Source organism: Sphaerodactylus townsendi, linkage group LG15 (genome assembly GCF_021028975.2).
Source record: "Sphaerodactylus townsendi isolate TG3544 linkage group LG15, MPM_Stown_v2.3, whole genome shotgun sequence".
NCBI lineage: Eukaryota > Metazoa > Chordata > Lepidosauria > Squamata > Sphaerodactylidae > Sphaerodactylus > Sphaerodactylus townsendi.
In genome coordinates this window covers 3,390,842-3,413,696 of record NC_059439.1, presented here as the reverse complement: position 1 = coordinate 3,413,696, position 22,855 = coordinate 3,390,842, and the positions used below count along the sequence as shown (strand labels likewise).

Here is a 22,855-nt window from a genome sequence, read left to right as displayed (position 1 = left end):
CCATCAGAAGACTAGAGCAGAGACACATTGGGGGGAAACGGCGCCAAAGAGACAATCTCCATGTGCCCCCGCACGCCACCCGTGCTCGGAGGCGGGGTTCAGGGGGGTTGGGCCCCCTCACCAGCCTGCATGGAGGCTGGGGGAGGGGCTGTGTGGGGGAGGGGCTGCCCACCACCGAGCCACACCCCCAGCCCTTGTGCAGGCTGGCAGGGCCTGGGGAGGCCAAAAGCTGGCCTGCACGGAGGCCAGGGATGGGGCTCGGCGGTGGTGAGCAGTCCAGGTGGGGGCTGCGGCCACCCGCCGCCAAGCTCTGCCCTCCCGCAGGCTGGCTCCTGAGCTGGTCTGCTGGGAGGCGGGGCTTGGTTACATGCAAGTCTACCTGGTCAGGTAGGTTGAGTGGGTCTGGAAGGTATTAAAAACTGCTTTGTGGGAAGTTGTGGTTCAGACTGCAGTGAAGGAAAGCGGTCACGATACCCCTCCTGAAGTAAGACATCCCTGGATCTGAATGACCTAAATAATAACTGCCTAATGTCCACATTTCCATTGTTATCCAAGATGCTTCATCATGGGGGAGGGGGGCATGCAGCTGTATGCTGCCTTGGAGGAGACAGATTTTTTAGAGCACAGGTGTCAGACTCGCGCCCCTCCAGATGTTATGGACTACAGTTCCCATCATCTCCTGCCAGCATCATGCTGGCAGGGGATGATGGGAACTGTAGTCCATAACATCTGGAGGGCCGCGAGTTTGACACCTATGATTTAGAGCCATCTCAATTCAACTTTAGAAACCAAAACAGTCTTGGTCACCTTCTGAAGAGGCTGGCTGGATTGGGCACCGTGCTTGGTTGGTTCTGCTCACCTCGACAGCCAGTTCCAGAATGTGGTCCTGGGGACTGCTGTTTGGCCTTGTGACATTTATAGAAGAGCAGAAGAAGAGTTTGGATTTATATTTCCCCCCTTTCTCTCCTGTAGGAGACTCAAAGGGGCTGACAATCTCCTTTCCCTTCCCCCCCCCCCCCCACAACAAACACCCTGTGAGGTGGGTGGGGCTGAGAGAGCTCCAAAGCTGGCATGTGCTGGGAGCGTACAAGCTAATCTGGTTCACCAAATAAGCCTCCGCAGCTCAAGTGGCAGAGCGGGGAATCAAACCCAGTTTTCAAGATTAGAGTGCACCTGCTCTTAACCACTACACCACTGCTGCTCTTATACTGCAGGGTTCCACTTTAACTATATGGAATCATTGGAGAAATGGTTGGGATTTGGAATAAGGAGCCATCAATAAGAGAACGACAGTCTGTACTAGACTGAGGTGGTGCTAGCCGACGACAAAGCTACTTGAGGACTGCAGAGTCCAGATGCCCCACAGAGTCCTGGAAGCAGAAAGTTTTAGAGTTCGGGGCTGCTGCTGAACGCTCAGGCTTCCTCTGCGGCATGCAGTAGATTTCCACAGCCCCAGCAGCTCAGGGGTGGGGGCAGGCGACTTAAAGGACTGCCTCTTCCTCTACCTTCCAGCCGGTCATTTAAGATTAGAAAGAGCCCCATGGCACAGAGAGGTAAGCCGTAGTACTGCAGTAAAAAAATTCTGCTCATCACCTGAGCTTGATCCCAAAGGATGTCAGGGAGCTGGCTCAAGAATGACGCACCTTTCCCTCCTGGTAAGGTCATGGAATGAGTTCCCAGCTTGCCGGGAGTAAAGTGCAGACAGCTGGGGAAGCCAGTGGGAAACCAGACCTTACACAAAGTCGACCTAGTAAACATTGTGATGCGACGTTACCCCATGGGTTAGTAATGACCCAGTGCTTGAAGTGCTTTATCTTTAAAACTAAGACTGGTCGCCCAAACCCTGCCCCCATGCTGAGGGATGAAGCAGATGGCAACGAGAGACATCAATTTGCTGTGTTGGTACTTTGTGGACTGTTCTCAAACTAGGGCTTGCTGGGTGCCTACTCTGCCTTCTTCTGGGCACCAGTTGGGCTTGCTTTCCTAAACCTCCCCAGGCCAGCAAAGCATCCCTCTAACACATCCCCTAGGGAAAATGCAGGCAGAGAGCAGTGCTTTGCTGTATACAGTTTTCTTTGTGGGTGGTTTGCAGAGGCCCCGTCCTTTTGCTTCCAAGACCAGCATCCTACTACTGCCCTCATCAAAGCACAGCCCACACTTATCAGTCCCCATTACAGTGCCCACCAACTCCACAGGAGCAGGTGTATTAGAGGTCACAGAAGGAGAATGTTTTTGGAAACGCCCAGTGGTGGGATCCAAAAATTTTAATAACAGGTGGTGGGATTCAAACAGTGGCGCCGCCGCACACATGCACCTCCAGTCCCTCTTGGGCAGGGAGGTTGCTTTAGTAACCCCTTCTTGGCACTCAGAAAAAATTAGTAACCACTTCTAGAGAAGTGGTGAGAACTGGTTGGATCCCACCTCTGGAAACGCCCCTCCCTTAAGTTCAGTGAGCTGGAGACATACCCCATTATTTGTTTTTGACAACAACTCACTCCATTGGTTAGCTCTTATGAATTTTGTAAGCTACCTTGAGCTTGACTCTGAACCAAGGCTGGCAAATAAAAATGCTTTCAAGAAATTGTGGTGGGACTCTAGCTGTTAGGCCTCAAAGCAGGAAAGGTAATATATAAACTGCACAAAGCTTCCACAGAAACTGACCAGGGTGGCAGAGAAATGTTTAACGCAGCCTGCCCACCAACGTGGATCACTGCATCCAGTCCTCTGGGGCTTTAATAAAGGGCCTGTTGGTCCAGCTTCTATTGGTGTATGTTCAAGTGGAACATTGATGCTCATCAACAGGAGATCCCCAGCAGCACTAACTGAATCCTATTTGAACCTGTCAAACAAATGGTTTCCAAACTTCCTACCTCAAAGAGACACTGTTCCTCGGGGATAGGGCGGTATAAAAATCTAATTAAAAATAAATAAATAAAAAAAATTAACAAACTGACTGTGGAAATTCTGCACCTGACGGGACTTGGGAACATATTCCCGGTATATGTAACAAGTTAACTCAGACTTGGCCAGGGCACGTGAGGCCTCCGGTGGACTGGAAGTATGAACAGACATTCAAGTCTGGGAGGGGGGCAGGTCAGGGAAACCCGAAACTCCTCAAAGGAACTTTCTCTTCCTACTCTGGATGGTCTTTTTGTTGCTAAACGTCTGCTGACCTTCCTGCTAACCCCAGGTTCCCCGCAGGGATGGTGTTGCTTGTGGAAACCTTGCCTGTCACCCACCAAGTATCTTCAGAAAGAAGTCAAGGTTGGGTGGGGGTTTTGCCCAGCTTCTGATTAGCTGTGCAGATTTTTAAAATCTTGCTTTGGCAGCAGCTGCCTCCACAACACACGGACCTTCCCTGGGTGACTGAAGAAAAGCTGGAAAATGTGTTATGTTCACTTTAAAAGTAATCTAGTTCAACAGAGCTTCTACCTGAAACATGGAAGAGTTACCATTAGAGTTATGCCTGATCTCACTCCCTGAGACTCTGATGTTGGCGCCACCTCTTCTGGCAGCCATTTTGTGGTTGCACGGCAGTGACGTAGCTATAGTTTTTATGGGGTGGGTTTGGGGGTGTGGCCACGCCCCCCAACCACCCCTGGGTGCATGGCCACGCCTCCCCGAGCTCCGCCCCCAGCCTCAGTGCTCCAAGACCGGGGATGGCAGTCTCCTCTGCCCCCCCATTGGCTGGGAGCCCAGTCAGCAGTCCCTTCTTCCCTCCCCTCCGGGGAGAAGAGAATGTGTCCCTGGCCTCGGAGAGCAGCTTTTATAAGCACTGAGGCTTGGGGGTGCCCCAACCTGGCCCAGGTGAGGGCACGGCCACACCTCCCAAGCCCTGTCCCCAACCTAAGTGCTTATAAAAGCAGCTCTCTGAGGCCGGGGACAGCAGTCTCTTCTCCCAGGAGGGGAGGGAAGAAGGGACCGCCAGCTGGAAGCCCAGCCTGGGGGGAGGGGTGGAGCTTTTGACAAGTAATGGGGGAGTTTGAACCCATGAACCCCCCCTTACCTATGTCGTTGTGCACTGGTTACTCTCTTCCAGAATTCTATAGGTGCCTACAGTCACATAATTATAGGGGATTTCTGCTTAAAGCTATATGCCATTGACTACACTGGGTTTCTGGGGAGCGGGGCGGGAAATCACTCAGTTTTACCGTCAGTCTTTCTGTAGTTTTAAATACAAGGTCATTCACACCAAAAATACACATTTTCACAGTAAATCAAGCAGAGAAAAGTACATTTTTGTACCCTCATATATAAGCTACCTGTATGTCTATGAATACAAGACAGTTTTACCCAAGGTTGCAAAGAAATAATGCTAAAAACACAAATAAAAATATCAAAACTGTTTATAAAAATAACCCTTTTGACCTGCATATGCATTCCAATCATCATCACGTTAAAATTCCTTTGCTTAGAATATAAATATTATTAATAAAATAAGTATTCAATATTAAATAAATGGCTTTCAGAAATCCTTCCATTCACACGTGAAGCAGCTTTCTGTCTTTTTCAGTCTGTCTGGCAACTTCTTCATAGCTTCTGTTTGCAGAAAATCTCCCCCTTTTTTTCTGGTACCTGCAAAGGTACAAAAGATACCTTTATATCATCAATGTATACAATTCCCAACATGGATATTTAGAGCCATAGATTACAAAAGGCCCGTGCACTAGTAAAACAAAGAATCCACAATATAGAGAGACAATCTGATCTAAGACTAGCACCAACCTATCTGTCAACAGACGACCTAAAGTATCTTGGGGGGGGGGGGGGGTGGGGGGGCGGGGGGGTGGGGGGGGGGGGGGGTGGGGGGGGGGGGGAGGGTGGGGGGGGGGGGGGGGGGGGGGGGGGGGGGGGGGGGGGGGGGGGGGTGGGGGGGGGGGTTGGGGGGGGGGGGGGGGGGTTGGGGGGGGGGGGGGTGGGGGGGGGGGGGGGTGGGGGGGGGGCGGGGTGGGGGGGGGGGGGGGTGGGGGGGGGGGGGGGGGGGGGGGGGGGGGGGGGGGGGGGGGTGGGGAAGGAGGGGGGGGGGGGGGGGTTTTTTTGTGGGGGGGGGGGGGGGAGGGGGGGGGGTGGGGGGGGGGGGGGGCAACCCCCCTCCCCCGGGGGGGGGGGGGGGGGGGGGGGGGGGGGGGTGGGGGGGGGGGGGGGTGGGGGGGGGGGGGGGTGGGGGGGGGGGGGGTTTGGGCAGGGTCCTTCTAAACCACTGCCCGCCCTGTGCATTTTTACAGTTGTGGAATCATTTTGTTTTCTTCTGTATGTGGCTCAAATGGTGAGGATTTTCAAGGGAGGGAGCTGCTGTCATCAATGGCATCAAAGCACTGGTTTTTTATAATGACCCCAAATATTGATATACTGCTGAAGTGTTGCAGTGACAATTTGGACAGATTCTCTGAATTCCCAGCTTTCATTTATAAATGAAAAAAATCAAGTTTCCAGCATCTTCCATCACAGAGATAAAAGGGAAAAAAATCTCTGTACAGGAAAGGGACTTAGTTTTCTTCTCAAAAAATGAAATCTGGGAATTCAGAGAGCCTGCTTAAATTACCATTGCAATACTACCGCACTGTATGGCTATTTTACAACCCTTAAAGAAAAACTGAAATTGCCTGTCTGAGGAGACAGGGGAGTGGCTTAACAATTGCAACAGCCCAAGCACTGAAAATTGGGGTGGAGGAGGCTGGGACAAAGGATACCAATAGAAAAAGTATGCACAAGGAAAAAGCCAGATCAAAATTGGCTTTCAGAAAGACACTGGTGTAAAAGTTGTCTCATGAAAGTCAGAAAAACCCTGGCATGGGGTAGAGGAAAAAAAACCCAAGGTGAAAACCAATGGCACAAAAATGCATGCAGAAATCTGGGGACAAACCAAAGCAGTAGGGGGTGCAGAACCAATACACAAAAGCCCATGCACAAAAGAGAATATTGGCGGCATTCCCATTTAAACATTCCTGAGAGGTGCTGTGTGGTTTCCGGGCTGTATGGCCGTGTTCTAGCAGCATTCTCTCCTGACGTTTCGCCTGCATCTGTGGCTGGCATCTTCAGAGGATCATTCCTGAGAGGTTTATCTGACCATGTAATGGAGACCTTCACGGTGGAACTGGGTTTGGGGGGGGGGGGCACAGCTTGAGTTACGACTGTTTTAACCCTGTGCCTTCGTACCATCCTGTCTGTGGGATCACCACTCCTGCTATGTTTCGCCATAACCTTTCGGAAGGTGCAGCCCTGTTAACGGGCAAGTTCTGGGGCTGCCTCTACGCGTGCATTGTCTGTTGTGCAGTGACATGCCTGAGGAGGTCAGAAAGGCTCTCACACTCCTGTCATTTCACAACTGTGCAAACACAGCTGCTCGGGGGAGCGTTTTGAGATAAAGGGAACAGGGCTGAAGTATAATAGGAAGGCTCAGGAAGGTTGTAGTCCCGTGGTGGCGAACCTTTGGCACTCCAGATGTTATGGACTACAATCCCCATCAGCCCCTGCCAGCATAGCCATCTGGAGTGCCAAAGGTTCGCCACCACTGTAGTGTATGCCATGGTTCACATTCAGTATTTATTTATTTATTTGGTTAATTTTTATTTATTTATTTGTTATTACTTTGATTTATATGCTCTCCCAGATGGGCTCAGAACGGCGCACAACAGGGTAAACATCATAGTTACATAAATACACACAGCAACCTAAAATAATGCTAAAATGCACATTAACTGAGCAACAAGCAACTAGCTAACTGACAGGTAGCCAGCAAACTATGCCTCCTGCTCCTTCAGCTTGAGCTGAAATACAAACAGGGGGCTGGCCAGAAAGATGAAGAGTTGGCCTCAACCGAATGCCTGGCGGAAAAGTGTAGTTTTACAGGCCCTGCGGAACCCTGATAGGTCCCGCAGGGCCCTAATACGCTGCTCCGACTGCACTGTGTTCTCATTCAGTCATCCCGTTCCCTGGATTATTTGATTCTTCCTTGCATGGCTTCTAGTTTGCTTATGCTAGTCCTTCTGTATTATTTCAGACATTTCCCGCTACTGGATGGCATCGTTTTATATTGTGCCATCTGCCTTATAGATTCTCAGTCTCAGTGAGAACAGCGGGCTGTAAGGAAAGTAAGTAAATAATATCGCATTAAACAGAGAGGGGGACTTACCGTCTGTAGATGTAGTAGATTGCCACTGAAGTTGAAGCTAAAAAAAACAGACTCAGCAGGACAGCGAGCACGATGTATTCCTTGCTCAAGGGCTGCTGGACAAGGTCTACATTTAAATGGCCACATCGGACACCAGAGTAGCCCATGTCACACCTAGAGGGAGAAGCAGAAGAAGTCTTGGTTCCACTGATTGCCTTCTGACATCAAGAGACAGCAAGCAGAGACTCTACTTCCCCTCAGAGTACCGTGTCTGCCTGCCTGCTATCACCCCATGCCTGCGTCTTCTCTGTTTTAGCTTCCACTTTGTGGAATGGGCTCCTTGAGGAATGAGAGGTCCCATCCAGTGGTGGGATCCAAACATTTTAGTAACAGGTTCCCATGGTGGTGGGATTCAAACTGTGGCGTAGTGCCAATGGGGCTGGGCGGGGCACGACGGGCCGTGGCCGGGGATTCTGGGGGTGGGACCTTCCTAGGCGGGGCTGTGGCAAGGACGCAGCCGCTGCACCGGTCCTTGGGCGGGAAACGAATGCACGCAGGCGCAGGCTGCCACGCACGCCGGTGCACCTCCTGCTAGACTACTTCAAGTTCTGCGCGCTACTGCTGAGAGGAGGGGTGTAACTAAGGCAAAAATCACGTGGCAAAATCACCCATTAGTAACCCCCTCTCAGCACACAGAAATAATTTGTAACCTACTCTCGGGAACCTGCGAGAACCTGCTGGATCCCATCTCTGGTCCCATCTCCAGAAAAAGACCCTGCAAGCCCATTCTATTTGCTGGGGATTTTAATAGACATCTTTGAAAGAGGGAAAGAGAAAGTTATTTGAGGTTTATTTTATTCTGTACATTTTAAATCGCAATCTGTATTTACTTAGAAAATGCTATGCTGTCTGTCAACAGAACCTCCCCAAGACAGAAGAAAATACAATATAAAACATTTGTGTGTGTGTGTAAAGTGACTTATTCAAGGTGACCCATTGGGTTTTAAAAGCAAGAGATTTCAGAGGTGGTTTGCCATTAGCAGTTAATTAATTTAAAATATAGTATTAAAATCCAGAGTTGAAAAAACCAGCCCAAAAACAAAAGCAGGGATCAGTGAGCAGCTTAAAACAAGAGTTTTCAGACTAAAACCACCTCTTAATTTGTCAGCCACCTTGAACTGGAAGAAAAAAATGGGGTATAAATGTTTGAATATAACAAGCAAAGTATAAGCAGCAGCATTCTAAGTGTCCAGGAGCAGCAGTGGCGTAGGAGGTTAAGAGCTCGTGTATCTAATCTGGAGAACCGGGTTTGATTCCCAGCTCTGCCACCTGAGCTGTGGAGGCTTATCTGGGGAATTCAGATTAGCCTGTACACTCCCACACACGCCAGCTGGGTGACCTTGGGCTAGTCACAGTTCTTTGGAGGTCTCTCAGCCCCACCTACCTCACAGGGTGTTTGTTGTGAGGGGAGAAGGGCAAGGATATTGTGAGCCCCTTTGAGTCTCCTACCGGAGAGAAAGGGGGGATATAAATCCAAACCCCTCCTCCTCCTCCCAGCTGGCTGGTATGCAAGTCTGCCCCTTCAAGGGCAAGCCAGAGGGGAAGGGGAATCCACTGTGCTTATCTGTCTGCTGCATTTTCACCCCAGTCTTCCACTAAGGAACTCAGGCTGGCATTCGTGGTCCCACATTTAGTCCTCGCATTAACCCCCTGTGAAGTAGGTTATGCTAAGGAAGAGCCACTGGTCCACAGTCCCTCAGCAAGCTTTATGGCAGTGGTTCTCAACCTTCCTAGTGCCATGACCTTTTAATACAGTTCCTCATGTTGTGGTGACCCCCAACCATAAAATTGGTATATATAAAATATTAAAAGACCATTTTCCGATGGTCTTAGGCGACCCCTGTGAAAGGGTCGTTCGACCCCCAAAGGGTCGCAACCCCCAGGTTGAGAACCACTGCTTGTGTAAATTTTATTTATTTATTTGTTTGTTTGTTTGATTTATAGGCCACCTCACCCCCGAAGGGCGCGAGGCGGCTCACAATATGGCTGTTCACAATGACAGCAAATAAATACAAAAATAAAACTTAACCCCATTAAAATCTAATAGCAGCAATTACTTTAAATGAATAGAAATTAAAACAACAAAAGTTGTTAAAAACAGGCGCCCGATCCAAAGGCCAGAGAGGGAGGGGGAAAGGCAGGGCCCAGGATGGGATCAGGCCCAGCCAAGGTGGAAGACAGGCAGCCTCATTGGGGGGCGGTTTGATCCTAGTATGCCACAAACCACTAGGTTCCTTTGGCTCTTGACTTGGTGACTTTCTCCACCCCACGTGGAGTCACACTGATTTCAACAGAGCTGAACATGTAGTGGTTTAAAGCTCATCTACTCAAAACTGTCCCATTTCATTTCAAAGAGCTTCCTCCCAAGAAAGCGTTCTTAGGACTGCAAGCCTCAGTCTGTTGCGTAGCGATTAATGAGACTTCCAAGTGCCGAACTGTGGCTGGACTGTGCTTCAAGTCGGTGCCTTATTGGGAACTCAGATGCAAACACAGTTCAGAAGCGGGTAAGAGGCCCATCCAAATCCTAACCAAGGCCCCGCCACTACCAGCAGAAGGGCAGCTCATGGTGGCATGAGGGGGTCACAGGGAGGCTTCTCTGAACGTCCAGCTGCTAAAGGCCAAGAACCCTCACAACCCCAAATGTGTTGGAAAGGAAGGCAACACAGCAGGGAGTGGTATTTGCTCACAACAATGCTTTTTAATCCACAGCATTTCTCTTACTTGCAGTAGTGTTGATCCAAGTCCACAAGGTACATGCAGTGCCCATTGAAGCAGAAATTTTGCATCTCAGACCTGCATCGGGTGATCCCAACTTGAGCGACACGAGAACTACTGTCTGTTTGGACTATGAAATACAAACACAGTGTTAACATATCTCCTCATACCTCTCAATCGCCAACTTATTTTTAATTTCTGGATGAATTTATATGTGTTCTTTTTGAACTAGAATGTAAAAATTAACTATTTCTGGACCCCCAAAATTCCACGATGGGATCTTGAATGTCTGGCTGATTTGTTTTGATAGGGAATGCTGAAGAATGCATTGGATTAACTAAATCAGACTGTTTTGAGACACTATTTCACAATTTAGACAGTTAAACAGAGGTGAGATCCAGCAGGTTCTCACCAGTTCCCGAGAGTAGGTTACTAATTATTTGTGTGTGCCGAGAGGTGGTGATGGTGAATCTTCACTAAACTGTAGTGACCACTCATGATTTCACAGTTGGCATAAAGTCCTGTTGTTTCCTATGTGGCTGGTTAGCGAAGGTAGAAAACGGGATAATTCTCCCTGTTGGGCTGTTTTAAAAACATGTTTTAGAAATATGGTAAAGTTCCGTGTTTAAGGAAAGTATCCTTCTTTTGATTTCTAGAAACAAAATTAAGTATTTGAAAGTATTAAGTATTTGACAGGCAGTCAATTAGAGGAGAAGTAGTTGTTTCTGTTGGCAGTAGGCGATAGGACTTGCTATAATGAGTTTAAATTATGGACAGAAAGATACCAGCTGGAAATTAGGAACTTTTTTTTACAGTAAGAGTTTTTTTATAGTAACTGAGAAATTATTAATGCCCCGCCCCCGGAATGCCCGCCCCCGCCCCCGTTGTGCCCCGCCCAGCCCAATTGGCGCTACGCCACTGTTTGAATCCCACCACCATGGGAACCTGTTACTAAAATTTTTGGATCCCACCACTGCAGTTAAAATGAATTTAAGTGCTACACAGCACTTTGCTGCGGCCCTCCAATGAGACTTGGTCATTTAGAGAACAATCTTTCAAAACAAATTTCTGCCTAAAAGTGGGGACCACAGCGCTCTGAAGAACACCTGAGGAGTGAACCTTCAAAAGGTTACATTGTGGTTTAGGCACTACTGATGATTTACGCAGAACCATCAATGAATGTGGTGCTTTTCAGAGCAACGTTAAAAACAAACTAAGTTTGAAAAAGGGGAAACATCAGCTAAATCCTGCTTTCAGCTCAACTGGCAGAGGCAAAATTCCAGGGATATTCTGAAAAGGTGATTCAGAGAAGATGAAAGGATCGATCACTCACCCAGGGCAGTCGTACAAGCGTCCGTTTCATTGGAGCCACACAATGGGACCACAGTTGTACTCAGAACAGTCTGAAACAGTTGCAAGCCTAAGGAAAAAGAAGTGCAGGAGTCAGAGAAAAGCTTCCCCTGTATTTTGAAGTTGAGTCATTGGGAAAAGGAACAGTTGAAGCAAAAGTACTTGAGAAGGCACCTAGACTGAATTAACTCGGTTGTAAAGGTGGAGCTTTTCTGAATCCAGTCCAGGAGCTGCCAGATCAATCCACTGCGATGGTACAGGGGATACGTGAGGCGAACAAACCTGGTTGCACTTACTGTAACTGCTGTTCATCTAGATCTTCAGTGCAGACACACATTGGGGATTGCGCCTGCAGAATTCTCTTCATTCTTAGCAACAGCCCTTAGCCACAGCACTAAAGACCTACATGAACACCAGTTATGGTAAGTTCAACCAAATTTTCATCTGTGTTTTCAGCGCAGCCCCACATTGGGGATTTTAGTTACCGCTTACAGCAAGGAGACAGAGGGCTCCCTCTTTCTGGAACATGGAGCAAAAACCAGCTCTTACAACTTCCTCATCTTTCCTCGCCAAGGTACCGTGTTTCCCCGAAAATAAGACAGTGTCTTATATTAATTTTTGCTCCCAAAGATACACTATGTCTTACTTTCGGGGGATGCCTTATATTTCGCACTTCAGCAAAACATCTACTACGTCTTATTTTCAGGGGATGTCTTATATTTGGGGAAACAGGGTATCAACAGCATAGTGATGAACGAACGTCCACACATTGGACCACACCACTGCCTTGCAGATGTCCACAACTGGCACTCAGGAAGGGGCTTGCATGGATCCGACGTATTTAGAAAGGAGGGCCCACAGGTCACAGAATGGATAGATGCAGACCCGGATAGAATCGAGGCCAGTGAAACGGAGGTGGATCTCAGGTGAATTAATGACTGCTCCAAACTGGAATGGGGTGGCATATAAGGTCTTCTGCCAGAAGGCTGCCTTCAAGTGAAATGCTCTCTCTGAATGCGCCTTCGGAGTGAATTTTTGGCAAATCTTGCACTTTGTTACATCATGGGTCCAAGTTGTGCTCATCCGAGACCGTCATTTTTGTGCTGCATGTTAAAAGGGGCCTTGGAGGCCATCCCTGTGACTCGATCAAAGTCGTTCCAAGGGCAGAACAGTACAACCAGTCATCGAAAATGGGCTTAGTTGGGAGCAAAGATCCAGTGAAGCTGGGGTAGGCAACAAAAGCTACCTCAGCCACAGAAAAATGGCAGAAGACCTCACAATTCAACAAGCCAAAGAGAAAAGGGCTGATCAATCAGTACACATCGGCAGCAAGAACTGGAGGGAAGGGGGTCGCCTCCCTGAGACATGTGACAATTTAAGAACATAAGAACTAGCCTGCTGGATCAGACCAGAGTCCATCTAGTCCAGTACTCTGCTACTCGCAGTGGCCCACCAGGTGCCTTTGGGGGCTCACGTGCAGGATGTGAAAGCAATGGCCTGCTGCTGCTGCTGCTCCTGAGCACCTGGTCTGCTAAGGCATTTGCAATCTCAGATCAAGGAGGGTCAAGATTGGGAGCCATAGATCGACTTCTCCTCCATAAATCTGTCCAAGCCCCTTTTAAAGCTATCCAGGTGAGTAGCCATCACCACCTCCTGTGGCAGCATATTCCAAACACCAATCGCACGTTGTGTGAAGAAGTGTTTCCTTTTATTAGTCCTAATTCTTCCCCCCAGCATTTTCAATGAATGCCCCCCTTGTGAGAGAGAAAAATCTCTCTCTGTCAACATTTTCTACCCCATGCATAATTTTATAGACTTCAATCATATCCCCCCTCAGACATCTCCTCTCCAAACTAAAGAGTCCCAAACTCTGCAGCCTCTCCTCCTAAGGAAGGTGCTCCAGTCCCTCAATCATCCTCGTTGCCCTTCTCTGCACTTTTTCTATCTCTTCGATATCCTTTTTGAGATGTGGCGACCAGAACTGAACACAGGACTCCAAGTGCAGTCGCACCACGGCTTTATATAAGAGCATGACAATCCTTGCAGTTTTATTCTCAACTCCTTTCCTAATTATCCCCAGCAGGAAGGAACCATTACAGATTATGGGGGGGGGGGTGCCCTCCACTGTTGCTATAGGCTAGGAAAAAATCTGCTGGACTGGTTGGCCTGCGCAGGTGCTGTCCCCAATGCAGTGGAGCCGTGGATGAGCCTTTTTCTGTTGCTTCCTACAGTTGTCAACAGGTTTGAAAAAAGAGGCTTGAACAGAGGCTTAATGTGTGGAATTGAGCAGCTGAAGCTTTTCACAACATGAAGGTAAAAAGCGTCACCTGATCAATACCATCCCATTGAGCCGCTATGAATGGGACAGGGTGAGCTTTCTCCAGGTAGCTGGCAATTCTGTGATAGCTGTTATTTGCCTGTCACAACAGTCATAGGAAAAAGGCAACAGGAAGCGATGTTAGTCAACAGCAAAAGCCATCTTTTATTAAGATGGACACAAACATCAAGAACAGTGTGCAAGCTAGGTGTGTGCCTTTCAGGCTGTGAGCTGAAGGCCACTACACATATCCTGTGTAGCATGACACACAGGTTTGCAGAGACAAAATGTTGCATCTGGGCAGAACTGAGGCAGAATTCCACAGAAGCACTTGCCAGGTTGCCAGTGACAAGAGTATTTCCTCCCATCAACTGCCTTCTAAGACAGGAAGTCACTATACTGTGACACCATTTCCATTTCTTGGCCTGCAGCAGTTTTTACTTCTGTTTTCAGCCCATTCGTGTTTTTATAACCTGCCTCAAGGCAGTTTCTGTTGTCTTTAGAATTCCTTTCAACTTTCCTCTCTGTCCTGATATTTTCTAAGGGGGTGGGAGAGAAATCACATGACCACTACCTGAGAACTTCAGAAACCCCAGCCAGGATATTAATCGCTTAGACACTGGGTACATGGCATGGTATCACATCACTCTGGCTCCATGTCCTATATACACAGCAGGAATTTGGTGATGGGAATCCCCACACAAGGGTGCATAGTGCAAAAGCAAACAAATGGTGTTGCACAAGTCTAACACTGCTGTGTTCAGAATGCATGCAGATATGTATTTCAGACAACTGACAACAGAGAAGAGATGCTATTTTCCCAGCTGGTGAGCCAGAACACTGTGCTCCACATAGGTGGGCAAGAGGCAGAAAGAGAGAGCAGAAAGCAGAAACAGGGCTGGGAGGAGGGCAGGCAGCTACGCCTCACAATGACGCCTGCCTGACCCCAGGCCTCTCTGACCACCTCCCTTGCCAAAGGGAGCCACGGGTGGGCAGAACAGTGACAGTCTGCTGGGGCTGCGTGGGGTAAGTGCCCAGAGAGCCGATCAAACTCACTTCACCTGCTTCTAGGATGCTCAGTGTGAGTTCTCAACTTTGACATTTCTTGACTCTTAACACAATGCCACCTTTCTCACTCACACAGGGACTTCACCCTTTCGACTGAAGTTTCAGTGACATAAGTGGAAGGGGAAAGGAGATTCCCTAACTAGAGAATATAGCTGCTCCTTCAATCATCAACAGGCTGGGAGTTGCTCAGGCTGGGGAGATCAAGTCGACGACCAAAGTCTGAGGAAGGTGTGGTGATGTTTGCATTAATACAATTACTCGGATCATTGCATAAACACTCTTATCTGCCTAGAAGTGTAATGAGATGGTAGCTGTTACTTAGGGCCTTACCGGAATGGTATGCTTATTGTTATTGCTGCACCCATGGAATGTAAGTGAAATACATATTCCTGCTTTACAGGAAAGTTAGCATTGATCTTCCGGCAGGCTGCTTATGGTGGAATGCAAGTGCCGACGAATACGTGGATCTTTACTCAAGAAAAATGCTCTGCTGAACAGCCTGGCAGGATTTAGTATTACTGTTCAGTACACAGACTCTGTGCTTCAAAGGTCCTTTGCAAAGGGAGGAATCACTGGGTCAAAGTTATACTTCAGAAATTCTAGAAGCCTGTAGCAAACAGGTTGGCTTCTTAGCTCCTGTAAGTATGTGAAACTCAGGTGGATTCTTAACAGGGCAAATATAATCAGTGTAGGACACAATACAAAATTTTTTTTGGGGGGGGGGACTTTGCACAGGTCCTGTCTCGGAAATGAGTTGGCCCTGTTTCCCTCAACCCGGTATTTTTGAAAATCGCTAAATCCCAGGTTAATTTGCAAAATCCCAGGTTAAATCTTGTGGGAACAGCCAAATCCCACCGCGCTGTCCACAGTCAGGGAGAATCCACCTGCTATTGCTATTGCCCCCTTTTTCTTCTTAATTTTAATGTTGCACAAGCACAGCTATGAGGGTGCAGCCGATCATACTGTGGGAAGATCCTCATGACTGTGGGGGTTCGTTCCTGTATGCCTGCGCAGCTACGTATGCTTTGCAGGAAATTAAAAAAAGGAGAAGTGTCTCCGTGCAAAGGTGCAAAAGCAACACGGCTTGTGTCCATGGGCTCCCATCACTGCCTGCATGGCAAGAACACGAATGGAAAAAGGGAAAATGGGTTCCTTTGTAGTATCTGCAACCTGTTATACATTTGCTGTGTGGAATCAACCTCACTCTGCTGGTTCTCTGCTCCTTTACTTGACTGCCTTTCAGACATTTTCCCTTCCCAGATTCCTCTGGGTCTGTTTCTTGATCCTTAGCCTGCTAGTGCTACTTCCTCTGCATAAGCATAAGCATAAGCATTTTATTGTCATTGTGCACGCACAACGAAATTTACAGCAGCATTCCTCGATGCACACAATTTCAGACTCATACATCATCCTCACTTTCCCCTTCCTCCACCCATCCCTACACAGCCCCAAATACATCAATATGAAGCAGCGGAGTTTAGCATAGCCACAGCTCTAGAGTAGAAATGAGATGTAGACCTCTGGCAAATTCTCATCTCAGTCAAGGGCAGCCCACACTTCCTCTTTAGAGAAGCTGCACTTCGGATATTTTATTTGTTCCCTGAGCAGTTGAAATTTTACAGACGCTCCATAATATCACCCTTTGGGAGGAATGAACGCCACAAACACGATAATATCTAGATCAGTGATTTTCAACCAGGGTTCCGTGGTACCCTGGGGTACCATGAGCATGTCCCAGGGGTACCGTGGCAACGCTAACCCCCCCTCACTTTTGTGGTGTCTCCTGCCGGAGCCAGCAAGGACATGGAGCTGGCTCGGGGCAGGGCCTGCCACAAGGTCAGTAGCCACTTCCCCACCCCCATTCTTCCCTTCACCCTGGGAGGGGAAGGTGAGGGGTGGTGCAAGCAGGGGCACTGGGAGGGGAAGGTGGGGGATGGCAGGGGTACCATGAGATATGAAGAGTGAGGTCAAGGGTACCGTGACATCGAAAAGGTTAGTAAATACTGATCGAGATGTTCACTGTATCATATTTGCAATTTTTGTGTAGTGCCAACTATGATCAATCCCCGCCAAGAGTTTTCACATGACGAAGCCTCATTTTCAACCACCGATCATAATTTGCAAGATACGGGATAGAACATAGCCAAGACCGAGTCTCACAATAATAGCACAGCATGCACAACAGTGAGAGAGATAGCAACTCAGAAGGGGTTTCTCCTCTGCTGCAGCGCCAGGACGTGTTCATGCCCCTGTAACCTCAAGGACAGACTTTGTGAGGCTTCCCTTGAAGAATACTCCAAAGTTTATTTTGGTGCAAAAAAGGGCTGCTCGCCTATTGACGGGAGTACATTTGGGTGCTGTGTGGTTTCCGGGCTGTATGGCCGTGTTCTAGCAGCATTCTCTCCTGACGTTTCGCCTGCATCTGTGGCTGGCATCTTCAGAGGATCTGATGTTGGGAAAGCAAGTGGAGTATATATATCTGTTGGGTGAGTGGAGAAACCTTGTCTGTGAGTAACAAAGAAGGCAGCCAGGTCAATAGTTGAGGGCATCTGAATAGAAGTATGAGTAACAATGAAGACTATAGCATGGGCATAACACTGGAGATAGCAAGGTCACTGGTGGGAGCATCTGAAAAGAAGTATCCTGGCCTTTGTTTCTTTTGTCTATGGTCATCCTGTGTTTGTGTGGAGCTGGTTAGACACTGTCTTGACTCTAGTATTTTTCAACACTGGCAGCCAAGTTCTGTTCATTTTCATAGTTTCTTCCTTCCTGTTAAAATTGTCCATGTGCTTATGGATTTCAATTGCTTCTCTGTGTAGTCTGACGTAGTGGCTTTCAGAGTGGTCCAGAATTTCTGTTTTTTCAAATAATATTCTATGTCCAGGTTGGTTTATCATGTGTTCTGCTATTGCTGATTTTTCTGGCTGAAATAGTCTGCAGTGCCTTTCGTGTTCTTTGATACGTGTCTGTGCGCTGCGTTTGGTGGTTCCTATGTAGACTTGTCCACAGCTGCATGGTATGCGATAAACTCCTGCAGTAGCTAAATGATCCCTCTTATCCTTTGTAGAACGTAGCATCTGTTGAATTTTCTTAGTGGGTCTGTAGATTGTTTGTAGGTTGTGCTTCTTCATCAATTTTCCTATGCGATCAGTGGTAAGAACACTTTCCCTCTAGATGGCTCTTTATCTTTGTTCATGTGGCTTGTTCTTGGTCTTGCAGCCCTTCTGATTTCTGTATTAGAGTAACCATTAGCCTGTAGAGCCCTGTTTAGGTGATTCAATTCATCTTGTAGGAGGTGAGGTTCACAGATTCTGTTTGCGCGATGTACCAAAGTTTTTATGGTGCTCCTTTTTTGCCCTGGATGGTGATTGGAGTTTTTGTGTAGATATCTGTCTGTGTGTGTAGGTTTTCTGTATACTGTGTGTCCCAATTGCTGGTTTGGTTTGCGGATGACTAAAACATCTAAAAATGGCAGTTTTCCTTCATTTTCTTTCTCCATAGTAAATTGGATGTTTGGGTGGATATTGTTGATATGGTCCTGGAACTTGTTTAGTTCTTCTTCTCCGTGGCTCCAAATGGTGAATGTGTCATCCACATAACGGAACCATATGGTGGGCTTTTTTGGTGCTGTTTTCAGGGCTTGTTTCTCAAAACGTTCCATATAAAAATTAGCTATTACAGGGCTAAGAGGACTACCCATGGCTACCCCATCTTTCTGTTCATAGTACATTGCTCTAAGTGTAGTTGCCATCTTTTCCCAAGCCCAACCCAAAGTGCCAGACTTGAAAACTCATCCAGCGTGACCTGGGGTCATCCTACCAGAAGGGCTGCCTCGCCTGCTGCCCATTTGGATCCTCCCGGGGCCACCATCTACTGGAGCCCTCTCTCATAAGAACATAAGAACGAGCCTGCTGGATCAGACCAGAGACCATCTAGTCCAGCATTCTGCTACTCGCAGTGGCCCACCAGGTGCCTTTGGGAGCTCACGTGCAGGATGTGAAAGCAATGGCCTTCTGCTGCTGCTGCTCCCGAGCACCTGGTCTGCTAAGGCATGTGCAACCTCAGATCAAGGAGGTTGGTAGCCATAGATCAACTTCTCCTCCATAAATCTGTCCAAGCCCCTTTTAAAATTATCCAGGTTAGAGGCCACCATCGTCTCCTGTTGGCAGCATACACCCTCATGGCTGTCAACTGTTCATCCACTGTGTGGGCCCACTAATTTCCACTGGGAACTCCAGCATTAGGAAACACTCTCCCTGAAAAAATTCTTCCCAGGAACCGCCAGTCTGTTCTTCCCAGGTAAACCTTTGGCAGATCAATTATCACCTTGACTAGCAGGGCGGGGTTTGAAGTATTAACTGTTCATTGCATGGGGTTTTCTTTCTGTTTCTATTATTCTCTTTTGTTTTTGGCAAGCTATATTGAACCACTGTGGATGGCAGAAAAGGCAGCCCATAAGGATCTAGTTAATATACCCCTAAGATTTGGCCACATTTACAGGCTTTATATTTGTAATGATAACTTTATTTATGAATCTTTTAAGTGAATAGAGGCACTTTTGCACTTGCAGAACAATGCACTTTCAATCCACTTTCACAATTGTTTGCAAGCGGATTTCGCTATTTCTCACAGTAAAATCCAGCTGCAAAGTGCATTGAAAGTGGATTGAGAGTGCATTGTGCTGCATGTGCGAAAGTGCCCTAGGACTGCACTGATGGACTAGCAGAACTGCAGCCAGATTACTTGCATCAAGTAACCAACTGGCACCACTTGGGTGCAGTGATATATTACACCCGGGCTAAACTAGATGTCACTGTGGGCACAGTCCCCATTCGAGGGCCCTCGGCGACCCAAAGAAGTGCTCAAATTGCAGAAGAGGCTCTGACCAGTCAAGCTTCATTCTGCTCCCGAAACGCCCTCCGGCTACAAAAAGCGAAGTAGGGGAAGGGAGACGGCTGTTTTGAGAAAACTATTACGGGGGATCCCCCAAAACTAGTTTCACAGAATTCTTGTTAAGACAAATCATGTCCTCCAACTTTCCTTTGCAGTGACTTGTGAAAGGCCATGGAGGCCACGACGGGAGAAATGTCCCGCCCCTCGCACAGCATGGATCATGTAGGGAAGTCTATAGATCTCAGAAAAAGAAGGGCAGCGGCGGTGGCGGCAGCAGCCAAGGTGGCTTCAGAATTGCAGAGGAGGGGGATTCCACAGGCCCGGAGGAGCACATCGTGGCCCCAGTACGACCTCCACTGGGAACAGGCGAAGGCCCCGCCCCTGCGACTCGACCCTTTCCTTTGTACTGAAACACACACACACACACACACACACTGTTCTGTCACCTCTGCAGCAGTCCTTTCCCCACCACTTGCATTTACAGTGATGGGATTCAAACAATTTAACAACTGGCACCATTTTAACAACCGGTTCTGCCGAAGTGCTGCGAACCGGCTGAATCCCACCACTGGGCCTGGAAGGCAGGCAAGGCAGGCTGCTGCTGCTGCTACATCCATGGCTGCTGCTGCTGCTGCCTGCTGGGAAGGCTGGCCTCGGTGGCCCCGGAGTCGCCCCGCCTGACGTAAAACAACAGAAACTGAGCTGCGCGGCTCCTGTGGAAACGGGCTGGGCCGGGCTGAGCACCTGCCCTGCAATTAGGATGTGCAATCGGGTGGCGGCGGCGGCGGCGGCGGCGGCTGCTGTTGCTGCCGCCGCGTTTCCTTGAGAAAGCGCCCCGCCGCCCGCCCGCCGCACTGGGCCAAAGGTGACTTCTCGCGGGGCGACTCCGCAGCCACCCGCCGGGCCCGTCTCTCTTTCTCGGGGTGGCCCAACCCTCACGGCATCGCCGGGGTGGGTGGGCGGGCGAGGGTCTCTCCCGGGCGCTTCACCGAGAGCCTCAAACGAGGCAGCCACGCCCCCCACCCCCATCCATGGAGGTGGCGGGCCACGTCGGGCCGGACGAGCGGGGTCGCGATCCACGCTCTACAGCAGTGCCCAGTCCGTTCCGTCGCGAGGTCCCCGGGGAGGCGCTCCAAGGGCCGGGCGCGCGTTGTTGCAGGCGCTCCCCGTCTTTGACCCGCGGGGCTCTAGCCCAGGCAGCCCGCCCAGAAGTCCCCCGGCCTCCCCGGGCTGAAGGACGGCGGCGAGTAGCCGCGACCCTCCCCTCCCTCCGCAGTAGCCCCGCAGCCGGGCCCTGGCAGCAGAAGCGCCGGGGCTCGGAGCAGGGACCCCACTCCACTCCCCCGCCCCCCGCGGCGACCCCGCCGGCCGCGTGCTTACCCACGAGCAGGAGGGCGCCCGGGCCGCACGCCGCCATCCTCGCCGCCTGCCTGCCTGCCTGCCTGTCTTCCCACGGTCGCTCGCTTGGCCGGCCGGCAGCTCACCCGGCCGCTTTTATGGGCTGGCGGGGGCGGGGGCCGGGCCCGCGAATTTCCCCGCTGATGAAATCCTCGCCGCCGCCGCCGCCGCCTCCCCTCGCAGGTGCCGTCGGAGGAGCCCTGCCTGCCTGCCTGGATGGATGCGGCCGGAGGCGCTGTCGGGGGGGCTCAGAGGCCGCCTCCCCCCGCTCCGCGGGGCTGTGCAGTGCGCGGGACATGGGCGAGCCCGGGAGATCTGCAGCCGTGCCTGCCCCGACGGCCTCCCGCCGCCGCCGCCGCCGCCGCCGCGTGGCCCCTGCTCACTGCCCCCCCCCCCCCTCCGGCAGCCCGGGTGACCGGTCGGGAAGGAAAAAAGAAGGGGTGGCGCTTGACTCTCCTGAATCTGCTGCCTGTGAACTTCAGGAGATGCCGCGGCTGGGCTCGTGGGAGGTGGCAAAAAGCAGCAAGTTGCCTCCACTCCCTCCCTCCCACCCGTGCATAATAGTCGAGACCTCCGCTCGGGCCCCTTGTGCTTTCCCCACCCCTTTTCCAGCACTGCAGTATCCTTTCCTCTCTCCATGCCATGGCTTGGGACAGGGGTATCCCGAGGGCTTCCTTCTCCCACATGCACCACAGACAATGTTGGCTGCTTGTCCATATCCTTCTTAAATTGCGGAACTGAACACAGTACTCTAGGTGAGGTCTGACCAATGCAAAGTAGAGTGGTGCAATTACTTCCCTTGATCTAGACACTATACTCTTGTTGATGCATCCCAGAATCGCATTAGCTTTCTTGGCTGCCATATCACGCTGCTGACTCATGTTCAGTTTGTGGTCTACGAAGACTTCCAGATCTCTTTCACATGTAGTGTTGTCAAGCCAGGTGTCACCCATCCTACATCTGTGCATTTCATTTTTTCTGCCTAAGTGTAGAATCTTACATTTATCTCTGTTGAAATTAATTTTGTTAGTTTTGGCTCAGCTCCAGAGGCGTAGCTGGGCCAACTGCACCCGGTGCACAGTCTATATTTTCCGCGCCTCTCACAAGCAAGCCCCCTCATGGTGCCTCCCTTCTCCTCATTTATCGCATTTTAGTGTCTCCTTTCCTTTTCCTAGATTTTTCAGGCTGAAAAAAAGGCCTATTCACAGTTCAGGCTTAAAAACGGCCTGATGGGAACTATACTTCCCAGGAGACCTTGTGATCCCCAAGGTCTCCTGGGAACTGTAGTTCCTCAGGTTGTTTTTAGCCTGTATTGTGAACAGGCCTTTTTTCAGCCTTAAAAAGTTCTAGGAAAAGGAAAGGAACTAAGGTAAGTGTGGAAAGGGAGCGGGGGGGGGGGGATGCCGCAAGGGGAGGCTGCGGGGGAAGGGGGAGGGGGGAATTTTGCAACCCCCACGTGACCCAAAACCATGCGCCCGGTGCATGGCACACACCCTGCCCCCTGGTAGCCCCGCCTCTGTCCAGCTCTCTAATCTGTTTAGATCATTTTGAATCCTGCCTCTGTCCTCCAGGGTATTAAGTACCCCTCCTAATTTGATGTCATCCGCAGATTTGATTAACATGCCCTCTATTTCATTATCCAAGTCATTGGTAAAAATGTTGAATAGCACTGGGCCCAGAACAATGCAGAAGATGGATTACAAAGGTGGAAGACAGTACAGTAAAAGCAAGATGATAGCCCCCCTTCTTATCTTACGGTTCTTCTGACTCATAAATCCAACCCTCTTACTGGCAATCACAACACCTAAATATTTTGCAACTGCTAAGGTAGTTTTCTAATCCTCATTCACAAGGAAAAACTGGACTATTTTTTTGAGATCCTAAATTATCATAACCTATTAAGAGGGAGGACAAAATCCTTTCTCTCAGATCAACTCATGCCA

General features: G+C 49.6%; 1 protein-coding gene across 1 annotated transcript; it reads right to left on the bottom strand.

Annotated features, from left to right (window-relative positions):
- Nucleotides 1–4,203: 4,203 nt before the first annotated feature.
- LOC125445139 (proepiregulin-like) lies at nucleotides 4,204–21,077 on the bottom strand. The gene is made up of 5 exons (XM_048518004.1): nucleotides 20,895–21,077; nucleotides 11,220–11,306; nucleotides 9,893–10,016; nucleotides 7,133–7,285; nucleotides 4,204–4,575 (listed from the first exon to the last, which is right to left on the bottom strand). The coding sequence occupies exons 1-5, from the start codon at nucleotides 20,929–20,931 to the stop codon at nucleotides 4,482–4,484; spliced, it is 495 nt and encodes a 164-aa protein (XP_048373961.1). The 5' UTR covers nucleotides 20,932–21,077; the 3' UTR covers nucleotides 4,204–4,481.
- Between the last annotated feature and the right edge of the window lie 1,778 nt (nucleotides 21,078–22,855).